General features: G+C 36.9%; 1 protein-coding gene across 1 annotated transcript in view; it reads left to right on the top strand.

Annotated features, from left to right (window-relative positions):
• LOC107582007 (KH domain-containing, RNA-binding, signal transduction-associated protein 2-like) overlaps window positions 1-10,710 on the top strand; it is a 29,275-nt gene extending 18,565 nt beyond the window's left edge. Inside the window, exons 5-6 of the mRNA XM_016267697.1 lie at window positions 5,545-5,691; window positions 10,549-10,710. Coding sequence (XP_016123183.1) covers window positions 5,545-5,691; window positions 10,549-10,710 — 309 coding nt within the window. The remainder of the gene's footprint in view (window positions 1-5,544; window positions 5,692-10,548) is intronic.
• The last annotated feature ends 13,970 nt before the right edge of the window (window positions 10,711-24,680 follow it).

Raw genomic sequence — 24,680 nt, 5'->3', positions numbered from 1 at the left:
GCGCACACATAGAAACATTCAGGAGTGCAGAAAATTATTGTCAACGCTGTCCTGTGGTTTATCAGCTTAAAAAAGGAAAAGTTACAGCATATTCTTTCTGTTTCTGAAGTAACTACAACCCTCAGCTTCGCCAAAGTAGAGAGACGCTGCACACACAAGTGAGTTAAACAGTCATTTAATATAAACTTGGGCTAATTGTAGTGTTCCAATAAACCACGTTAAAACTATTCTTCTAGTACTGTGGATTTAATTTTCGTTTAATATATGTTCTGAACAGAACTTTGTGGTATTTCAAAACATGCTGAAATACTTTAGCGACAAATTTCGCCATGGAGCAAAGGCGGAGCTGCATTTCTGATCAGTGGAGTGAGGAGCGGGAAACGCTGAACCCAGAGCAGAGCAGAGTGAATATTAAATTGCTGCCGCTCCAGTCCGCTCACATACTCTGGTTGAAATATTGGATACTAAGTCATAATTATGAGATTTAAAAAAATTATTGACATATTAGTCATGCAGTAACTTTCAACGTTTTAACTAAATTTCAACGTTTTAACTAATAATTATGACTTTTTATCTCATAATTATGACTTATCTAATAATTTTTACTTTTTATATCATAATTATGATTTACCAAAGCATTATTTTTTTTCATATGTGGAGGAAATGGGCTTCCATAAGCTTGTGCAAATTTTCGTTTAATATATGTTCTGAACAGAACTTTGTGGTATTTCAAAACATGCTGAAATACTTTAGCGACAAATTTCGCCATGGAGCAAAGGCGGAGCTGCATTTCTGATCAGTGGAGTGAGGAGCGGGAAACGCTGAACCCGGAGCAGAGCAGAGTGAATATTAAATTGCTGCCGCTCCAGTCCGCTCACATACTCTGGTTGAAATATTGGATACTAAGTCATAATTATGAGATTTTAAAAAATTATTGACATATTAGTCATGCAGTAACTTTCAACGTTTTAACTAAATTTCAACGTTTTAACTAATAATTATGACTTATCTAATAATTTTTACTTTTTATATCATAATTATGATTTACCAAAGCATTATTTTTTTTCATATGTGGAGGAAATGGGCTTCCATAAGCTTGTGCATGTTATGCACACTACATTTATTCCAGAGCAGAGTGCTTTATCCCTTAAATCCTGTAAACCTTTCATTTATTTGAGTTCCAAGCATCAGCAGTGGCTGATAGAGCAAAGTGTGAGATGACGCTGAGACAGAAGATCATTACCTGCTCTATATGCCCCTTAGATAGAGGAGGAACTGCTGTTTTGAGCATTTACCGATGTTGTATACATTCTTGAAAAGAGAAATATATATTGCAACCTAACAGACCTATGTTTTTTTTGTGTTTGTAGAATCAACAGTATCTCTAGGTTGCAAAGGAGTTATTGAGACTATTCACAGTATGGATCTTTCTCAGTGGATTATGATTTAAACATGTGCTTTGAATTGAGTGTTGGTGAGTGTAATGTTTAGAAATGGCATGTTGTGATTCAGCCAAACAGCTGCCCTAAGAGACACACTGGTCATTTACCTAGCCAGAGAATCGTTCCAAATGTAATATTTCTCGGTTTGCTACTCCTGTCATCTCATAATAGGCCATCTTGAATTCCCCAGCTCAATAAAATGTTCATTTTAATGTAATATTATTGAATGCAACGCCATTGAATGGTTTTTTTGTGTTTGTAGAATCAACAGTATCTCTAGGTTGCAAAGGAGTTATTGAGACTATTCACAGTATGGATCTTTCTCAGTGGATATGATTTAAACATGTGCTTTGAATTGAGTGTTGGTGAGTGTAATGTTTAGAAATGGCATGTTGTGATTCAGCCAAACAGCTGCCCTAAGAGACACACTGGTCATTTACCTAGCCAGAGAATCGTTCCAAATGTAATATTTCTCGGTTTGCTACTCCTGTCATCTCATAATAGGCCATCTTGAATTCCCCAGCTCAATAAAATGTTCATTTTAATGTAATATTATTGAATGCAACGCCATTGAATGAAAAACATTAATATCAAGCATTAGTTTTCTTTCACTTAGTGTATGAAATAGAATGAAGCAATAAGCAAAGCGATGCTGTATTCTAAAGAGATTTTACCAATGTTGAGGGGTGTTGTTAGGCACAAGTGAAGCATGGAACATTGGCATATTAATATAGCATTGAGATATTAATGCTAATTAGTGTGCATATTTACATCAATGTTGAATGTTGTTCAACCAATAATATTTTAGAGCTGGAACAATCCTTTTTTCAACAGCACCATGATGAAAACCTGAAGATTTTGAAGATCAACAGAAACTTTGTTTATGCAATCAGCAATGCATTTACAGTTACCTGAGCCTGAGCGTGAAGTATGAATTATTTACACAAAAGCTGTTTGTCCTCATTTGGTCTCTGAAAAGTGTTCTGAACTTGTTAGAGGAATGAAATGTAGTGCACAGTGCAAAACCCAGTGTCTTGTTCACATTCCACCTGCAGTCTATTTTAGCCATGTGCTAAAGGCATGTGTGCTGGTTTAGCGCTGTGCCGTGAATATTTAAACATTCTTTTCAGCACAAACACCTCCTTTCTAAATAAACGAAGCTCTATAAAATGCAGCGGATTTATCTGTGGATCAATCTATTACTGAAATCAGATTGGTTGGTTTATGACGTAAAAAAAGCAATGAGAGATTTTTTCATATGCAGTATATCAGAAACCATATGAACAAATTATAACCCCATTGTATCCAATAGAAATTATTTTTACTAGATTTATTGCATTTCGCATGCTACATACTGTACATACGTGTGTTTATATGTGGTCTTGCATCAATTGTATACTAGCATTGTGCAAACTGCACTGTGCAGATCACATCGTGCACACAGCCCCAATTTTACCATTACCTGATTTACATAATTTCTTATGTGAATTGTGTGCTCAAGCAATGCAGATGGCATGCAAATAAAATATGCTTTTAGGGCTATAATCTTTTCTTAATGAATTCCCCCTCAGACTTTAATTTAAACAAATTACGGATATTGTTTTGACAAAAATCTGTCTTCATTGCAATCATTTCACAGAACCAAACAAGACCAATGTTTTGTTATTGTTTTATAGTCATACATTGTTACACGCTAAAAAGGTGTCCAAAAGAAGCAAATGAGACAGGAATATGCATTGTTTTATTCCAAATAGCCATGTGGGGCGTTTCTACAAGCAAAATGTTCTTTAAGTTTTATAAACACACTTTTCACTATAGAATTTCACACTGTTTTAACCATGCAGAAGAATCGTAGTCTGAAATCTATTTAAATTTATGGCAGAACTCAAACAAGAGCCTGTTGGATTGGTTTAAATCCCAAAGGCAATCATTAATGCAAACATATTCCATTATAAAGAGTCACCTTGAGCTGGTACAGGTTTGTTATACATATGAAATTAAGAGTCAGCCGTGCATCTTTATAGACTTGTCTGTGCAGTATCTGAAAGTCCTACTGAGGTCTTCATATAACACTGTCTACATCCAAGTATCTGCAAAGCAAGGAATATTGCATTTAGAATGATTCCCTAGGCAAGTAAATGAACAGCTTATGTCTGAGGGCAGCAAATTGACTGAATCAAAAAATGGTATGTCAGGATATTACATTCACCACAATGGCAATTGGTGTAGCACAAATCTCAATCTAGGGGATAGACTAGGAATGTTATAGCAGAAATATTTAACTCACATTCTTAATTTTTATGGAAGTAAAATAAAATCCAGTGTTTATTATGACCCTGTTTCCATGAGTTTCAGGAGTAGATTTTATTTAGCTCTATAAGCTTTTGTTTGAATGTTTCCAAACTGAGCTCTTTAACTCCATAGGGGCACTGGATAACTGTCAGGCTTATAAGTGTCAGATTCACTATTTGTACTTTACTGGGAATAAATATGAGGAACCCTTCATTTTGTCACATTTGAAGAGGATTCTGCTGTGCTTAGACATGCTTGAGTGCCTTTTGAAATGCATCCTGGGAGACAGACCTACCTTTTGAAACAACAGAACATTTTCTTCATGGATTGACATGAAAGGAAAGTTAAAGCTTTCAGGCTTGAAACAGAACAAATGTAAAAATGAGGTGGCAGACTTTTCACTGCCTCCTGCTTCCCCTTTTGTCTGTCCATTTTTAAGTTAATCTGAAAGTGAAAGTGACATGACATGTGGCCAAGTATGGTGACCCATACTCGGAATTAGTGCTCTGCTTTTATCCCATCCAAAGTGCACACACACAGCAGTGAACACACACACACCGTGAACACACACCCGGAGCAGTGGGCAGCCATTTTTTTGCTCACCCGGGGAGCAGTTGGAGGTTCGGTGCCTTGCTCAAGGGCACCTCAGTCATGGTATTGAAGGTGGGAGAGAGCGCTGTACATTCACTCCCCCCACCTACAATCCCTGCCGGTACGAGACTCGAACCCGCAACCTTTGGGTTACGATTCCGACTCTCTAACCATTAGCCCACAACTTCCCCAAAAGCACTCCCTGCTCCCCTCAAAAATCTGGAAACACCCACAGCATCCACACCTACACGCATATATTTGTGTCTACTCTCAAAATCACCGTCTGAACCATCTCACCTTTCACAATTCATCGGTGCCTGTATACGGAGCCCCACAAAATATAATTACGCCTCTCAGGAAAGCTTAAGTGTCTCCTGACCTTTCGTCCATGCAAAGCATGATGGAAAAAGTGCTTGGGTCACTTTGAAATGATAGAGAGATGGCATCGGTAAGTGTTTATTAAAGCTGAAGGGGCTACAAGGGCCCGCATCAGTGATCAGATGGCCCCTACATCAAAGTCCTCCTGTCTTTAAGAAGAAGCCACAGTCAAATAGTAATCAGCATTAGACAGAAATGTTGGCTACCTTAATTACAAGCTTTTTGAAGTTTTATGTTTTTTGAAGAGCCACAACACCTTTAGCAATCAGAGAGAATTGAAACACTTAATTCTTCTGTGAAATATCACCCTTTTCTGCTCTTCTGATGGCAGGATTTAATCAGAAAGGTGACAGTGTCAGTTTATTTCTGACAAAAGCCCTTGGGCAGATTTAAGCATGATGATTTGCAGTATCTGCGAACCCATTATCTGTTACAGAGTAAGGGTGTTGATAGGTTCCATTGTTCACAATTTTCCCATACCGTTATGAGAATTATTATAAAATGTGAGTTAAAAAAGTCATATTTATGACCTTTTTGTCAAAATACATCCAAAGAACATCACTTCAAACAGACTTTCTTTCTTAAAGGGATAGTTCACCTAAAAATTATTATTCTGTCACCTGTATGACTTTCCTTTCTATGTGCATGGGATAAAAAGATCATTTGAAAAATGTCCCACATGAGGGTGAGTAAATGATCTATCCCTTTAATGCCTTTCCAGTTCACTCTCAGTTCAAAATATGCATGGTTTGGTTTGAGGGGAAAAAAGTACTGTTTATTTAATTCATTAATGATATGATTAATTCTTCACACAGAAGTCCTGACTATTTTCCATCTCTAGGAGGAAGAGCTGAGGAAAAGTGGAGAGGCAAAATATGCCCATTTGAGCAACGATCTTCATGTTTTAATTGAAGTTTTCGCACCACCTGGAGAAGCCTATTCCCGCATGAGCCATGCCCTGGAGGAGATTAAGAAATTCCTTGTTCCAGTAAGTTCATATAGTCGGATTCCTTAAGAGGGATGGTGAGCTGGAAGCCAAGATGAGATGAGTGCACCAACCAATACTGAACTCTAGTGCTCTCCTGCATGCATAAACTTGTTCATGTTTATTGCATAGAAAAAACAGATTATAGAGTTATGCATATGATTAAATATATACATTGGAGATCAGCCTTAAAAAATTGGATGTTTAATATGTTGGAATTGGCTAGAAACTGAGAGAATGCTGCTGGTTTCTCATAATGTATTTTGCAAATCCAAATTAATTTCACCCTAGGTTATGAATTTTCTTTAAAAAAACAAATGACAAGTTCTTCAGCTTTTGACTATGTACAGTTCAAAAGTCAGTAAGATTTAAAATAATAATAATACTTTGATACAAGAGATTTCAAATGAATGCTGTTCACTGTGTAATGGTATGCACATAAATAAATAAACTAATAAATATGTAAGCGGCACAACTATTTAACATTGACAATAATTAGATTTAATAATAAATAAATTAGATTTATTTATTTACTGAGCACCAAATCAGTATATCAGAATGATTTCTGAAGGCTTATGTGACACTGAAGCCTGGAGTAATGGTTGCTGAAAATTCACAGCAATAAATTACATTTAACATATTAAAATAGAAAACAGATTTTAAATTGAAATAACATCTCACCGTATTACTGTTTTGTTTTTTATTTTTAAAAAATGCAGCCTTAGTGAGCCTTAGAGACTTTTACAAACATTTAAAAAATGTACCAACCCCAAAACTTTAAACAGTAATGTACACACACAAGCCTACTTGTAATGTTAGAAAAAGCGGGTCTTGGAGCTCTCACAGGTAATTAATGTGGCAAATGAATATCTCTGTAAATAGTCCAGATCAATGTTCCCTCTAAGCTGTGCCGTGAGTTTCCCTCTATGCCGCTAACAGGACAGATGCAAAAATGAGTTGGGAAAGCCATCTGATTGAATTCTAGTAAATGCGAAATAAATGCAATGCTCGGGCAAAATGCTATAGAGTTGGATGTGCTATAGAAGCAATGAATGCGGTTCGTGAATGCAGAACATTTACAGTCGCACACAGGTGTAGTAGTGTGCAAAGTCTACTACATGGGATGTTTTAGATAACTGTAAAAGAATTCACATTGTTTTGAAAATATTTGTATATTATATTATATTATTATAAAGAATTGAACTGTTCCGTGTGAGATTTATTTGAATGATTTTTAATAGAATTTCTTGGTAAGTAACACAGCACTGTTAAAATGTTTTCTCAGGTAACCTAAAATGTGCATCATTTAGTTACATCAAGGGTCAAATCAAATACAATATAAGCAGTATTAGTTGTTGGCCTCAGGGAGGAAGCCTTCTAGGAGAGATTCCCTGCATTCAGCTCTCCCGCCCTGGGCTTTAGGCAGGCTCTTAGCCTCTTGGACCACATCTTTGCATCATCCACAGCACTGATCTGGTCACATCCTCCATATGTTTTGCTGTCAGTGTTGTTCCATGTTTTCTCCTTATGCCCACATCAGAATACCAAGCAGATTAATTTTCAATCTCAATAACTCTGTTTCTAATCTATATCTGTAGTAGGTATTTTAAGATGTCATAGACACGCTCCTGACATATTATGATGCCTCCTTTTTTAGCCAAATTCTAAGACAGCAATGTGTGGGTATCCATTTCTGTTAGGATGCTGCCATAAAAGCAGCTTCCTATGTAGGCAGTATGCAGCTAGGCAGCTCATTAGGGTTTGGAGATAATGTCTTGACATTTTTCCATCTTTGAATGTGTTTATAGTGGTCTACTCGTTTATCTTTGTCAGAAAGCTTGATTCCTGTCAGGATTAAAGGAGTGTGCTGACATCTCAAGTGCACTTTGAAATGTTAATAATATCTAGGCAGCCATGTGAATATTTCATAGCATTTGTTTTATAGAGACATGGCATTCACTACATGGCCCCTTTCTAATTCAAGGATTTTGCTAGGTCCCTTAATTCCAGTGAAAACAAACCTAAATGCTACGTCACACATGACATTCTAGTGTATTGTATCAGTATCAGAAGATCTTAGTGTGCAAACTGGGAAGTACGTATGAATGAGATCGGAAATATACAGGGGGGCAAGACTATGAAGTGCTTTGAAAGTGATGAGGAGTATCTTGTATTGAATACGAAAACGAACTGGTAGCCAATTAAGTCTGTGTAGGATGGGAGTAATGTGAGAAGATTTCTTTGAAAAAGTGAGAACCCTAGCTGCAGAATTCTGAATATATTGGAGCTTATATATTGTTGTGTTTGGTAGACCGTAGAAAGGAGAATTACATTAGTTGAGTCAAGAAGTAATGAAGGCATGAACCAGTGTCTCTCTCAGCATCGTTGAAAATTAAGAAGGGACGTAAACGAGCGATAGTACGGAGGTGAAAGAAGGCAGACTTGGTGAGTGAAGAAATGTGAAGAAGGATGGACAGAGAAGAGTCAAAGATTAATGAGTCAAATAATGCCCAGCAAACACATACATTACTGTTGGTAAGATATTTTTAATGTTTTTGAAAGAAATCTCTCATAACAACCAAGGCTGCATTTATTTCATTAAAAATACAGTAAAAATGTAATATTGTGAACATTTTTACTATTCAGAATAACTGAATATATATTTTTAATTTATTCCTGAGTTGGCAAAGCTGAATTTTCAGCATCATTACTCCAGTCTTCAGTGTCACACGATCCTTCAGAAATCATTTCAATATGCTGATTTGCTGCTTAAGAAAAAGTTCTTCTCATTATCAATTTTTCAGACATGTTGTCCTTAATATATTTGTGTAAACCATGATACTGTTTTTCAGGATTCTTTGAGGTAAAGTTTAAAAGAACAGCATTGATTGGAAATAGAAATCTTTTGTAACATTATAAATGTCTTTACTATCATATTTAGTCAGTTTAATGCATGCTTCCAGAATAAAAGGAGTGTCTTTTAAAGACAATAGACCATAGAGACAATGATGTTGCTTAAGCTGTAAAGATATCATTGTCAAAAAAAAGAAAGCTGCATGCAGATTATCTTTAGCTCTGGATTAAATTGCACTATGAATTGTGAAGTTCCATTGAATTAATTTTGTAATTCCAGTTTAGCAGTGTTTAACATAGAACATTAACATCTTTTAAAAAAAACAAACAAAACGACTTTACAACCTGGACTACTGATAGGCCTAAACCTCTGTTGATAAAACCTACAGAAAGCCTATAATGTGAATACGAATACACATTGCCACAGGCAAAGAGTGATTCATGCAAAACCCAGCATCTTCAGTAGGTGTGAAGTAGGTCTTCTCAGCGGCAGTACTGTACATCTATTGACTGAAGTCTCATTAAGAAGGTAACTGGCTAGATTTTGCAGGAAGAAGTCTTACATGTACCAATAATACAGAGAGGATGTACTCATACGGAGACTGAAAAGAAAAAAAACAAGAAGTTTTTTCTATTATTTATTTATTTTATTTTTTCAGCCTGACTGGCTGGCTGGACATAATTTGGTCTGATGTTTCTAAGACTCCCTGTTTATATCCTAAATCAATGCATTACCGCTGTTATTAAATCTGATTCAGAACATAATTAGCTTTACCACGAGACACTCTATATAATGAGTCCATCAGAATGCTCATTACATCTGATCAGTATAAAATACATTTCTGTCTGTCCACGTGTTACCCTCATTTCTCAAGGCAAGGAATGCAGTCAGATTGTTGAGGCTGCGACATGGGCTGCCCTGGCAACAGGGAAAACCTAGAGTGCTGATCCAAGCACTTAACCTCACCTTACCAACATGGTACAGAAGCTATCAAAATTCCAATGTCTCTGTAGTCTCTGATAGTCTCTGTAGTTTCTAAGAGTATCTTCAGAGGACTGTGAAATGATCACCCCTCATTTGTCATATTTCCAAATGTTTCACAAATTAGCACTGTAGATGATAGATATTTAATGTTTTAGTTATTTTTTGAAGGAAAGTTATACTCTTTATTTGGTATATTTACATTTTATTTAATAATGGACAAGCCTCCATTTAGTGGACACAAAAGCAGCTCTAAACCTCAGAAATGCAATTTTTGTTGATCGCTGGACATATCTTGGTGGAAAGGCCACTCTCTTCTAGCTGCCATGTCTGATATTTGCCTGTACCCAGCTGTTGTGCCAAACAGGAAGGGAATAAGTGGCTGGTGGAAATGAGGCTCAGTTTATCTGCCTGTGGCAGTGACATGATAATAAAATAAGCGCTATCCACTCTGTAATCGTCCTTGTGATTCAGGGCCCTGTCATGTTCAATCAAATGAGAGAGGTACTTTATAAATGCAGAAAGTGGAATTATTCTTTCACAACAATGCACTGATAGCTGATGTCAAACAAAGTTAATAAGCCAGCGCTCTATTTTTCTCCTGCCTCTTATCATTTCTCTTACTCTGAATGAAAGATATGTGTGCATCGCGTTCCCTCATTCTACACCATATTTTCAGTGTGTGTTGGAGTGCATGTCATATGGTGCCTTTTTGTCAGTATGTATGCAAAACTGTTTCTTGTCCTCTACATCTGAAAAAACAAGCTAAAACAGGTTTCTTTTTATCCTTATTTTAGTTTGAAGTCAGGAAAACTTTCTGTAGTATATTTAACATTTCCTGCCAACGTTCTGGTGGTTTGGCAATGCATTTAATACTCTGTTTCTTTGACGCTGTTTTCAGCAAGATGTGCATCCAACTGGGTAGTTTCTTTATGTAAAAGCATGTCAAATGAGATGCATATACAACACCTTCATGTTGGTTTATACATGTATTTTTATGTCAAGTTTGCTGTTTCTTTCCATAGGATTACAATGATGAGATCAGGCAGGAGCAACTTCGTGAGCTCTCCTACTTAAATGGCTCAGATGAGCCCAGCCGAGGAAGAACCGCACGAGGGCGAGGCTTACGTCTGACCTCCACAGCATCCACCCGGTACAGTAGCTTCACCACACCAGCCCAATCATAGAAACCTTAAAGGAATTGTCCATTAGCACTGCATTATTCATATACTTTATTTATTACCAGGAGATTACTTAAAAAAACACACATAAAACATATATTGTCGCAATTGTGTGTTTAATGTCTTCACGTTACATCAATCCAAACGTTTCTTTTGGACTTTTTATTCAGCTTAAAGACTGCATGAAATCAAAATGTACAATATTTATTTTGTTAGCGCACATAATCCATGCAAGTTAATCCATTTGTTTTGGTAATCTTTAATCAAAATCTGATCATTTGCTTCAGCTCTGGAATGGCATTCCTTCTCTGCTGACGTCAGTTTGACGGCTTGGGCAGAATATTCTTAACCACACCCTCTAACCATTAGTTTGCTATGATTGAGAGATGGAGAGGAGGAGCGCAAAAATAAAACCCTGTTTCAGCTGGAAATACTTCACAATACTGATATAATATATGCTTTTGTCCATATTAGCAAAGAGTATTTAGGGATTACCTGGCACATCATAAGTTATTACTTCTATGAGTCAGTCTTGGACTTTCTGCGCGAGAGCGACCTCCGGTTCAAGTATGAATGAAACATACACTGCGTGAAAGTGTTGAGGGCTTTATGATGTTCACATCGCCTCATTCTTGATATGAATAAAACATCAGGTCATGCACAGACTATCTTGTCTCTTTGAATTTAAGTGTAGATTTATTCTCATTGGCCTTTGAAAACCTCTATGTGAACACACTTCACACTTCGCCCGAAAAAAGTGCAGGGGATGAATTTACCTGTTATTAAAAGTCGGTGGGGGGGGAGGGGACACATCCCCCGCGTATTCTACACCTATATCATACAACAACAATAATAATAATAATAATTTATTCTGTGTTTCTGATGAAACAGAAGTCAGCCAAGTTTACACTAACTGCTTTAACTCTAACTGTTAAAGGCCCAATTTTCACTCCCAAACATCTGTGCACTGTTGGATCATGAAAGTGCCCTGAGGCTCAGTGTTACTAATCAGGTTAGCAGGTGAAGCTTTAATTGTTCGCATCAAAAGCATAACTTATATATACCGTCATACATTATTTACACTTGTTACAATTACAATGTTAATCTTTAATATTTATTTAATAAATTTCACACTGCACTTGTTCTAGCTTGCTTGAGCCTCTGAAGATCCCTCTAGGATTCTCCCAAAACAGCTACAAATTGGGCTGCATTTACACTGCAAGTCTTAATGCACAGATCCGATCTTTTGACCATAATCGATTTTTTGGCACGTCTGTTTACATTCACTTTAGACACGACTGGTATCCGATATCTGTGTTTACAGCAGGGGTGCCCAACCCTGCTCCTGGCGATTGACTGTCCTGCAAAGTTTAGCTCCAACTCTAATCAAAGACACCTGCATTTAATTTTTAAGTGATCCTGAAGACCCTAATTAGTTGCTTCAGGTGTGTTTGATTAGGGTTGAAGCTGAACTTTGCAGGACAGTCAATCGCCAGGAGCAGGGTTGGGCACCCCTGTGTCAGATGTGAGCGAAAGATTGGATTTTTTTGTGCCAGTGTAAACGCAGCCTTGCATTACCTCAAGTAGTAATAATAGATTCAAAATGTGATCTTTCTGTTTACCGTTCCTGACAGATAAAGCTATAAAGCATATTTTCCCCTTGATGTGCCCTGAGAAGTCATTACCACAAATCAGCATGGCAAAAACAACACTGATGAGGCCATTAGTCTCATCACGCCAAATCCAAAGATCTCTGTTGGATCTTTGGATTTGGATGGACGAAATGTAGATCTAGACAGACTGAAACATCTGCCATTCACCAGTGCTGGCTACTCCATCTGCCATGCTGCAACAGTAATCAGGTTGAAAATTACTTCAGAAACAGACAGCTTCACCCCTTGATTCCACAGAATCATCCTAAAAAACAATAGCAGCACAAGGGAGTGAAACCGTAGATCAAAATAAAGCTGTCTCTCATCGGACTGAATGAAACAATGTGTTCTACCAGGGACGTGGGAAGTAGGGGTGCTGAGGGGGCTGCAGCACCCCCTGTTTTCACATGGTTGCAAATGCAACGGCAAGTTTGTTCATTTAAATTTATTCAGTTTTAGCATTTAATAATTTATATGTAATGATCTCTGAAATGTAAATTGTAAGTGGGCTATAACAAACCCATGCTTATCTTTATAAACATGATTCATTTTACCTGTGATGTTTTCTGTATGGGATGATTAGCCTAATCCTCATGAACACGTGACGCTGGCGCGTGGTATCAGACATGAACTATACAGAATGCGAACAAGATGAACTTTAATACAAGGAGATAATGGCACAAAAGCGAATTTCAGATTATTTTTAAAATGCCCATCCCAGCAAAAACTTTCCAAAATAGGCATCCAACACCAGCCCCAGCACGAGCACCGACGTAAGTGAACCAGCTCCAACTCCAGCACGAGGACGGAGACAAGTAAGCCTAGCGGACCTAGCCCAACCCCCGAGATTGATCAGTTACTATCGATAATTTCAAAAATGTGATATGCAGTCAAATTTCCAATGCCACTTAAACGAGTGTTCATATCGACGCACTTGTAGTGCTTTGTGGAGTTGTCAAATGAGGTGCCCCCCCCCTCCCCTCGCTGCCCCCCTTTCACCCAACACGGACACACACAGCACCCCCAACCGAAAACATCTTCCCGCGCCCCTGCGTTCTACAGACTGCTTTTTGATGCCATGCTTCACTGCCACTGTTACAGTGTGTAACCAGAGCAGTGCTATGAAAGAAAAGAGCTGAGGCAGTGAATATTGCAACATCTTTAAAAACTCTGCTGTCTCACCTTATTGAGTCACTGGCATTATGGTTCACAGGGCTTTAATAGGCTGTCGGTGATGAAAACACAGCAACCCACTATTATAGCACTGCAGCAAATGACTTAACAAAAAAATGCTAATTTTTCACCTGTAAACACTGGAGTTGTGCTGCACTAATTTTGCATAGTGCTGCCACTGCATCAAGCCTTTGGAAGGTTTGGTGCTGATATCAAATTTACACTTTTACTGAAGTGCCTAAGATAATAAATACAATGTAAATTACATATGAATTATTTTATACATTAAACTAAATCTACACAGACCCAACCTATTTTGATTAAATTGATTAAACTCCAACTTAATGAAAAAAGCAATATCTCATGGATTCGTTTCCCTCTGAGCTTTTGCCTAATGCAAAAACCCTTTATGTGCAGCTCTGTGGCAGATTGGTCTGTCTGCATGGGGAAATGTTAGAGTACATACTCATTACCAATGTGAATTGAGTTTTACTGGAGAGCCTCTGTATTATGGGAGACATGGAAAACATGGACATATTTCTGTGAGTAATTGGATCTGCGATAGGCAGGTGGAGGTAAGAGGACTAAGAAGTGAGCAGTTCACTATAGGAACATATTGTAATTTACCTTTCAAAATCTAACCTTGCCAATCCTAAACCTCGGGATTATTCCTAGACGTTGAGAATTACAGAATGTGTATATACACTCTAAAAAATGCTGGGTTGTTTCAACCCAATGTTGGGTCAAATATGGACTAACCCAACTGTTGGGTTAAATTTTGGTTACATTTTTAAATGAGCTTTTTAACCCAACAGTTGGGTTAGTCCATATTTGACCCAACATTGGGTTGAAACAACCCAGCATTTTTTAGAGTGTATATTTGTGGAAATATATAAGTGTATATATAAGTATATATTGTACATGTCAGGTATATCTTTTTTATATATATATTATATATTACACACAGAGTGATCTGAATCTGAAAACTGTAGCTTGTATTACTTATTCATATTTCTTTGGTGAGAATAATTTCAAAGATTCAATATCTTTCTGAATCATATTACATTTGTGTGATTAACATAACAGCAAAAGGTTATATTACAGTAATATCAAACAATCATGTGAAGGTTTGATGCTGATATACTATAGTCAAATTAAAACTTTTACTGAAGTGCCTAAGATAATTAATTCTTATACATTATACTATGGGGTTTTTGAATTCTCTAATCTGATGGGCTGACGAACGATCTAAGGTTTGCAATTATTTTCAGGGAAACACATCACGGCTAAAGTAGTTCCAGGCAGGTCTTGACTGCATTACATGTTCATATCACTTTGCCAAATGATTTGAGTTATTTCAAAGGTCCTTACAGCCGACGACACTGACCAAGCTATTAAATATAGTAAACAATAGGATAAAAACAACAAATAATTTCCATGTTTTTGCCACAAAATAATGTTTTATTATGTGCAGAAAGCACATACTCTATTTCTCCTGCTCGCTCTCCCTTACAAACACACACATATACAGTACAGACACACACCAGCACAGAAACGTGTTGTCAGTGCTGTTCTGACGATTTTATCAGTAAAATAGTTCAGCAACTAGCAAGGTAATAACGGTGCGGTTCTTGCTGCTGACGAACACTGTTGAGAGACCCACAGACTCAGGTAATTCACACACACTTAGTATCTCTCTCTCTCTCTTTCTAATAGGTTCATTATTAACTGCATTAGTCTGCAATCGATGGCTCAAGTCTCCATTACTAGGTCTAAAATTACGTTTTGGAATTAGCTATGAAAGCGTGGGTTGAGATGCGTAAGAAATTAATCCTACACTCAAGAGCGTTTCAATCAGCGTTTCAAGCGTCTTGAGGTGTGGTAGCCATAGTATAAGCAGAATAATTAACTCCTCGGGTGTGCATTATTTTCTAATAATTCAATGGCCCATCGTCAACGCTGTTCTGACGATTTTATCAGTAAAATAGTTCAGCAACTAGCAAGGTAATAACGGCGCTGTTCTTGCTGCTGACGAACTCTGTTGAGAGACCCACAGACTCAGGTAATTCACACACACTTAGTATCTCTCTCTCTCTCTTTCTAATAGGTTCATTATTAACTGCATTAGTCTGCAATCGATGGCTCAAGTCTCCATTACTAGGTCTAAAATTACGTTTTGGAATTAGCTATGAAAGCGTGGGTTGAGATGCGTAAGAAATTAATCCTACACTCAAGAGCGTTTCAATCAGCGTTTCAAGCGTCTTGAGGTGTGGTAGCCATAGTATAAGCAGAATAATTAACTCCTCGGGTGTGCATTATTTTCTAATAATTCAATGGCCCATCGTCAATTATTGCTTGCTTATTATACAAAATTCTTATACATTAAGCTAACCTGTTTCAAATATGAAGTGCAGTTTAAAAAATACAATAAATTACTGATATCAGTTTGTGTGTGTGTGTGTGTGTGAGTGTGTAGCCTGTTTTTTTACTATGATAAATTTTCTGTCTGCTTTTATATAAACTGTCATCCAGGTTTAAGATGTATAAAATGAAAGACACATGAATATCCACTGTTGTGTGGCAGCGTTCTGCTCTTTTTGTTGGTGAGGATTTGAATCCAGTTAATCACAGCTCTTATGTATATCAGCCGAGCCGTGCCAGACTGCCTCCTCCTCTCCCTCTCAGCACAACAGCTTTACATTTCAATCAGCGTTTCAAGCGTCTTGAGGTGTGGTAGCCATAGTATAAGCAGAATAATTAACTCCTCGGGTGTGCATTATTTTTTAATAATTCAATGGCCCATCGTCAATTATTGCTTGCTTATTATACAAAATTCTTATACATTAAGCTAACCTGTTTCAAATATGAAGTGCAGTTTAAAAAATACAATATATTACTGATATCAGTTTGTGTGTGTGTGTGTGTGTGTGAGTGTGTAGCCTGTTTTTTTACTATGATACATTTTCTGTCTGCTTTTATATAAACTGTCATCCAGGTTTAAGATGTATAAAATGAAAGACACATGAATATCCACTGTTGTGTGGCAGCGTTCTGCTCTTTTTGTTGGTGAGGATTTGAATCCAGTTAATCACAGCTCTTATGTATATCCGCCGAGCCGTGCCAGACTGCCTCCTCCTCTCCCTCTCAGCACAACAGCTTTACTCAAAGATCACAAGTGCTTTCTCAGAGGGCTCTTCATTCTTCTACAAACCGGTCAGACACTCCTCTATGAACTGACGCCCCTTTTCTTCCCACAAAATAAACAGATCTCGGAATGTGGCTTAGTAGAATACTAGACGGATATCTGTGCTGTAACATTTCAAAATAATATGTTCAAAGCTGATAGGTTGATTGTTAATTATCCAATTTTTCTTGTCTGTTGGCCATTGTTTGATGTTAAAATACTTTTTCCTATACCAGCTTAACATGCAGAGTGCTTGTAAGTCATTTGTAGGTTGAGTATGCTGAAAAGTGTAAACATTGACGCTCTGTGGTGCTATCAAACCTTTGTTTTATTATTTGATTATTGATTGATTATCCTGACCAGTCCAGCATTACAACAGTGTCTCAACCAATGGATTTAGTGGTTTAGGGCAGAGCTATCTGTTTGTCTTGACCAATGGCCAATGACCAATTTGAGAACAATAATTATTTTTCCAATTCTGTTTGGTAACACTAGTAATTTACTCACCCTCTTATCCTTAAACTCAAGAGACTTTCGTTCATTTTTGAATCACAAACTAAAATATTTTTAATGAAACCTGAGAAATTTACATTCCACCATTGAAAGTACATTCCTGCTAAACTTTAACGCTTTAAACAGCGTCAGTCAAGCATGTTTGTTTTTCCATTTACTATATTTGATGTGCTCTATGTACTGTATGTGCATTTGTAAATGTTTATATGTGAGGGTGAGTAACTGATGGTAGGATTTTTATTTTGGGGTGAACTGACCGTTTAACCCCCTCACAGTTTTCTTTTTTCTTGTATAATGTACTGTTTTAATGTAACTTTGAAAACTAATTAAAAAAAAGCATGTAGAATGCCTTCTAAGGTCAAAACAAGCTCACTGTGGATAAATAAATGAAAAGGGTCAATCACTGTGAAAGAAGCCCTTGAGTGTCTCGGATAGTATCACAGTAAACCTCTTACGCACACAATCACACACCACTTCACATGGCAAAAGCCGATTCATGGTGCAGAATAGAATGTTGCGAAAAGGCTTCACTCGCACTATTTCAAAGCAAGGATCTCACCACGGCTGTAATTGTTTTTTTAACAATGGGCTCGCTTACACCGCTGACTTGACATTTCTGAGGTGAACTAATTATTGAAATGGAATTCTTCATGCAGAACTCCCTCGTTTAATAAAACAGATGTACGACATACACCTCGAGAAGAAGTTTAATAATTTCCTGTTGAAAAGAAGCATGTGGAATGCTTAGAGGCTCAACATATTATTTCATGTCTGAGAGCTGCCCATGAGAAGGCAGTTAAAAAACTGGGAAAAGAAGCACTTGTGCTTTTACTGTGAAAATATCAAGGGGGATGAGCTGCATGTCATTACCGGTTAAATTGTTGTTTACAGTACACGCAAATATCAGCCCTTATGCTTTCTATGACCTACAGTATATTTACTGGTCAGTGATTACTGAATCAGAGAACACTGGCTACGGCTATCACAGCTCCTTGTCGTGCATGAAATAACGCCTTTATTGCAACATGATTTGCAAATGCGCAGTAGATTGCTCCGTTGCAGGAATTGCGGCTTCTGAAGGTTAGAAGTGATAGCCTACTTGTCTGTCATCAGCTTGCTGAATTAGTTCTTGTATTTGGGTGAATGTAAAAGTTTATGTAACAAGTAATATGTGCTCCTATATTTCTACAGTGAGATCTTTGGCAATAAACAGTCCTAGTTTACCACATTTCTGCTGCCACTTTCTTAGCTCTGGCAAACAACTGTGCTTTCAGGCAAAGCCAGTGCTTTCAGGATAATCTAAACTGTTATTTTAGTTCTATAAATATTCATGTGGTTTTTCTTGGGTTGGTGGAAGGTGCCTTAAAGATTTCCAGTGAGCTGTTATCATATATGACATCAATTTGTTGGTAAGTGGTAAGATATTTGAATTCTTTGGGGGAAAAATAATATAAGAAATTAAAACCCGACTCCTGGCCATAGACAACAATTTGCTTGATTAAATTATTTGAGATATTGTTTGCCTATACAGACTGTGTAAATTTGTCCTGAATATGTGATGATTTCTCTACATGCAGAGCAACGCATTGTAATCGATACATTTGCATGAAAATGTAAAGAGAAGCTCAGAGTACAGTTTAAAAAAACAACAAATCACAATAATTAAATGCTGTTAAGTTTAACATATATTAATATAATAGTTATTTTACAAAGAATGTCCCATACCAGGATGACTAAATTCCAATTAAACTCATGATTCTAATTTATTTAATATACAGTACTACTTAATTGTTGTCATGTATTTCCTAAAGGTTGGCCAACTGGTTTCGACAAGTGAATTTTTGGTGCAAACACAAACACCAATGACAAGAGTTAAAATCAAAACTCCAGTTGAGTCAGTAGACTGGTTTTTCCACCTTCATTCTCCTCTTTCCAAAAATCTGTGGTTAACTAAACATAATACTTAATTCATCTAAAGCTATTAGTCACTAATCACCATGATATGAAATGCAGTTTCCCTTTAATATAAAATTGATGTGAAATGAAATCCCATTTTGATTATGTTTGAAAGAATTATGCCTCCTTTGAAGTTTGCAACAATCAGAACGGACCATTAAATAGATATATGGCCTGTTGGATGTCAGTATATTTCATATATATTTTTTGCTCCATCCTGTCTGGCCTATTGCCCATGTTGGCTCATACTTCAAACTGAAAATATTAGCCCTGAAAAATTGGTTGAGAAACAAGTGGTAGACAAAGAGCCCTCATTCAATAAGCAGACGGAGCCACAGACAAAAAGCATTTTCAACCCTTCATTTCCCTTTGCTGCTCTCCAGTGAGGAATCATATTCAGTTGCCGTCCCACACAGAGATCAGTCTCTGTCAAGAGGTGTTGGTGGTTGTCAATTGATAATGAAGCAGAGTATTGAAGACCTTTGGCTGTCTGCTGTATTAATTACTCTTGCAGTGCTCTCTACCACTTGATTTATTTCCTGTTAGCTTGCTCAATAGGACCAGAGTTAATTGCTCTTTCAAACGAGTGTTGAAATGTAACGATCAAACACCATTAACTAGAGCTTGCTCGAATTATGCACAGCTGCTTGTAAGTGCATGTTAAAGTCAAAAAGGTCAGACACAAGGACCTTTTAAATAGCACTTTGTTATTAAACTAAGTAATATCCACACAGTGTTTGCAAGACCTCTGTATACTAAAGTACAAAGTAGTTTTTGCAATTTCATATAGATGTTTGAATGTGTTTTCATGTGTGGCTATTGTAGTATGTCTTGCTTCTAACTTTTTGATGTATATCTTTAAGGAATAGACTTTAGTCAGAGTAGCACCATATTTAATTTCTGTCAGGAAAATGGGGCTGTCCAGTGCATTCATTGAATTTTATTGTTGTTTAACAACATACCGACAAAAACTCTGTTTTTGTTTTGAAAGTTGTGATTTGATGAAAATTATACAGTGCGTGCCATTATAAACACTGTAAATCTATTCCTCGGAGCCTAGTTTTCATCCACACCAAATTTAATATAGCGTCTAACCTGACTAAGGTCTGTAGTTCACTCACCCTCATATCTTTTCAAACTTAATTTTTCTAATTTTCTTTCTGAATCAAACAATTCACTGAAAAGATCATAGTCATATGGTAACAAATTACATGAGGGTGAGTAAATAATGTCATAAATGTCGTAGCAGACAAAAAGGACACCTCTTCATTTTTGTGAGTGTAAAAATGAAAGCTACTCCTTCCGCTCTTGATGAAATGACCCTATTAAATGGGTAGGTCAGTCACTCACTGTTCTGCTCAAATGTATTTCCTTAGAGCACTGTTGGTATTAGAGTGATTGACATGTTCTGAAATATGCCATTAAATAGTAAAACATGCTGCCTCTTCTATACGCTGCTGCTTAAGATATGCATAGCACTCTATCAAGAGGACATGTTAACAAACCGGTCAATTAGTGGGAGAGGACAGAACCCTGACCCTATTAGCACAAGGAAAAACTAATAGAAAGTAAACTTGCGTGTTAGATCTCCTGAACAACTTAATCCCTGGCATAATCCGTAACTTTAATTTAGTCTAATCCTTCTTCATACTCATAAAACTGGACTGTTGTGCAGAATTTTAATGTAAAGGGAATAGACAGGGTCAAAATAGCTGACAGATTAGGCCTACTAAAAAAGGGAAGCATTTTCAGTTAGCCTGTCTGAACAACAAAATGGAAACCATAGATGTTATGTTGTTATGAGAATTATTTAGAGTTTACCCAATAGTTAGATGTGTTAATCAATGCATTATAGTGTCATCACCACAATATTGTGTATTTAGCACAGGATTTTGTTTGAGATTAATTTTCATTTTATGATGCTGTATATCTTCTACAGACCAAAAAGTCTGAATGTTCGGGTGTATCTTACAGACACACAAATTTTAATAGTCATACAAGTGCTCCATTTTGTTTATGCAAAATAGAATGTCTTATGAAATATATAAAAATCTATTATGAAATAGAATGAAATATGAAGCTTCTGTGTGATTCACCTCTGTGTTCTTTTTACGTTTATTATTTGATGTCCCTTTCAGATGCTTTTTACCAAAAGATTCTTATGTGCTGCTGGATTTCCATCAGATCAAAAATATGTGCTGCACATTCAGTATGTAGAATAGAATAATTCATTTCAATATCAATGTAAGCTTAAAAAAAAAAAAAAGAATAAGAAAAAGTGAATGGATGACACGAATAATGTACAGTAGGATCTCCTGATGAAGTTTTAATCTGTTTATTGTTTCTTTTGTCTGTAATACTGGATCGACCTAGGCATTATCCACTTGTCTTCAGACATGCCAGATCAGACAATTGTCACTCATTGATCAATTTTCTGTTGGACATGATTCAGCTGTGCCAGTCCTCCACTCTGGGAGTATATTTATTAGAGAAATCCCATTGCAGTGTAATTAAACATTGATTTTTCAACCCTAAACAATTAGAGTGCTGCTTTGAGACAGATTCAGTCCTTTAGCGTCACCCTCTGTGATTATTATTTTGTGTTTCTATGATTTCAGGGATATGATGATGGTTATGACGGGGAATATGATGACCAGAGTTATGAGGGCTATGATGACAACTACAGCAACAAGTCGAAAAGGTACACATTTATTTTCAAAAGACATTTTTGTCACAACATGATCTAATTGATGCATAACTTTGGCTCTAAGAATCTGTCAAAATGTCTCCTAAGAATTCGTTTTACTCCTACAGTGTCTCAGAATATTATGAATATGGACATGGTAATAATGATGAAGCCTACAACAATTATGGTAAGAATCTGATCTACAGTTCTTCTAAAACAGCATGACTTTCATCTCAAACTTACTAGAAAACTATTAGGATTTTAGGTCAACCATTTTGAATGGTGCACCGCAAAGAGAAACATCCTCTTTGCATAGCAGTAGTTCGCATAGCAGGTAGACTGAAACTCAGTCATGGCACATTACCCACACCAGTGAGAAACCTTTTTGCCTCATTCATTTTCCATATATGTTAAATGTTTCAGAGCTTAAAGTAAGGAAAAACACCTAGCAGCATTTGCCAGTTGTTAAATCACCGAGTCCCAGGGCACAGCAGCTGCCATCCTACCTTACTAGTCTGCTTCAGGGCTTGGGTTTTAAGATGCACTTGAAATCATGGACTAGAGCCAGTAGAGAGCTGGAGGCGTTGCTGAGGCCCACCAAGAGAGTCAGAATGGCCTTTCAGCCATTACTTTGCCTTTTGAATATGTGCCCTCTCTGGATTACATTTGATGCAGTATTCCCTCTGTTCTTGGCATGGATTGCTGTTTTTCACTGATACCAGTTTCCCATTGTATACGTACCTGCTCATCTGCATTGTGGCAAATTGTGCAGTGGAGTGTCAAAGTGTTAACAGGAATGATTTGATATTTTGCCACTTTTTGACTTGAAACCAAGATTTCATTGTGTTATGAAAGGTTTTGCTCGTCAGGCAGTCAGGATCATATGGAAGTCCATTTCTACCTCAGAGTAAAAAAAAAAAAAAAAGGTAATTGCAAATCTGTATCTCACAATAGTGACTTTGTGTCATATTTGTCAGTTCCTATTGCACACCGTGTTTTTAAGTCTCACAGTTGCAGCTTTGTTTCTCACAGTTGTTTGGTTTAAAAGACAATTAATATTCAGTAATATTATTGATTTAACTACACTGTTATTGCACAACACTATCGGATAAGAATTTGAACTGAATTGAGCTGGATAATGACACTATGTTTCCAACATTGACACTTGTATTAAACTGAACTGAAACAACATTGAACTAAACAGAGCTGTATAATGACACTATTATCTTCTAGGTGCATAAGTGATAAACTTCAACACTGTTATTTTCTTGCTGCTTTGAGACAGTTGTTTGAAGCGCTATATGAATAAATGTGACTTGCCTTTGTTTCTTATAATTGCAACTTTATTTCTCACAGTGTGACTTTATACCCTGCAATGTGACTATTTCTAACAATGTGACTTTATTTCTCATAATATGACTTTATTGTGCCGTTAAATCTTGAAATTGTGACTTCATATCTCAAAATGTAACTATTTCTCACAATGTGACTATACCTCACAATTTTGGCTTTATTTCTCACTATTGTGACTTTTTGTTGCAATGTGACTTCACACAATTGCGACTAAATTTGTTGTAAATTTGTATAAACTTTTTACAGTATATCAAAATGTGACTTTTTCCCACAGTGTGACTATATCTTGCAATTATGACTGTTTGACAATTTGATCTAACAATTGTGAATTTATTTCTGTGACTATATATCTCACAATGTGACTTTATTTCTTTTTTTAACGTGTCTCAGAATTACCTGTTGTATTTTTTCTCAGAGGTGGAGACAGGCTTCCATAAGATTGTAATGATCAGAGATAGTTTCTCAGTGAGGAGGATGTAAGGGGAAAACCTATTAAATATAATGTGAGTGAGGGAGGACTGTTTGTGCGGTAGTGATCATTACACAGAATACCGGAATAAAAGGGATTTTGTCATGATGTATAATGTTTTTTCCTCCTTTCTCTGTGAAACGGTAGTTAGCAACAATGCAGGTTAAGGCTCTTTGCCCTGAAGGCAGGCTGATTGTTTCCTCAATGGCCCAGTGATCACACTCAGAGAACCTAATGGAGCACCGGCTCCCAACACATACTGTATTTAAATGACAGCAGGGTCATACTGTGAGATCAGCCAGGAGTTCATGCCTCATCTGCTCTGCCTTTTGTAACTGATAATTAGGGCAAAGTGACATTGTATATTTCTCAAACCTACGATAATGTACCGAGGCGAACATGCAAAGCCCTAGATGGGATGCGGGAATGGAGCTCTAAACTAATTTTTGAAATGTATGTGTAAGATGATCAGCTGGTGCTCAGTTTATCATGTTGTAATGCTTAAAACAAAAAAAGCATTAAAAACGGCTAATGTCACATGGAATTACTTGGCCGTAGGATATCCGTTCCCTGATGAATCGTCATAGCATTGCATTTCAGCCACTTAAAGAGGCTCCTCTCCTTTGTAACATCTACATTTACTTGTGTTAAATTCCATTTTTTCTCTCAGTTATTTTAAATGAAGCTTGTTTTACCTGTTAAAAATGAGTTCTGCCTTTTTTCCTGTTTAATCGTTTCACTTTTAGCAGAAGAAGACTGGATGTCATCGCGGCCCAACCTCAAAGCTCCAGCATCAAGACTTACTCGAGGGGGCTACAGAGATCACCCCTATGGTAGATATTAAAGGTGTTCCAGATCATGTGACCTCCATACAACGCCAACCTTATTAACTAAATAATATAAAAGGTTTTTTTTAAGTGATAGGCCAATCTTGTTTTAAAATTCACACTAACCTTGGGGGGGGGGGGGGGGGGGGGAAGATTTTTAGAA

This window comes from Sinocyclocheilus grahami, unplaced genomic scaffold (genome assembly GCF_001515645.1).
Source record: "Sinocyclocheilus grahami isolate Dianchi unplaced genomic scaffold, SAMN03320097.WGS_v1.1 scaffold39.1, whole genome shotgun sequence".
Lineage (NCBI taxonomy): Eukaryota > Metazoa > Chordata > Actinopteri > Cypriniformes > Cyprinidae > Sinocyclocheilus > Sinocyclocheilus grahami.
This window is presented reverse-complemented; position numbering and strand designations above follow the sequence as displayed.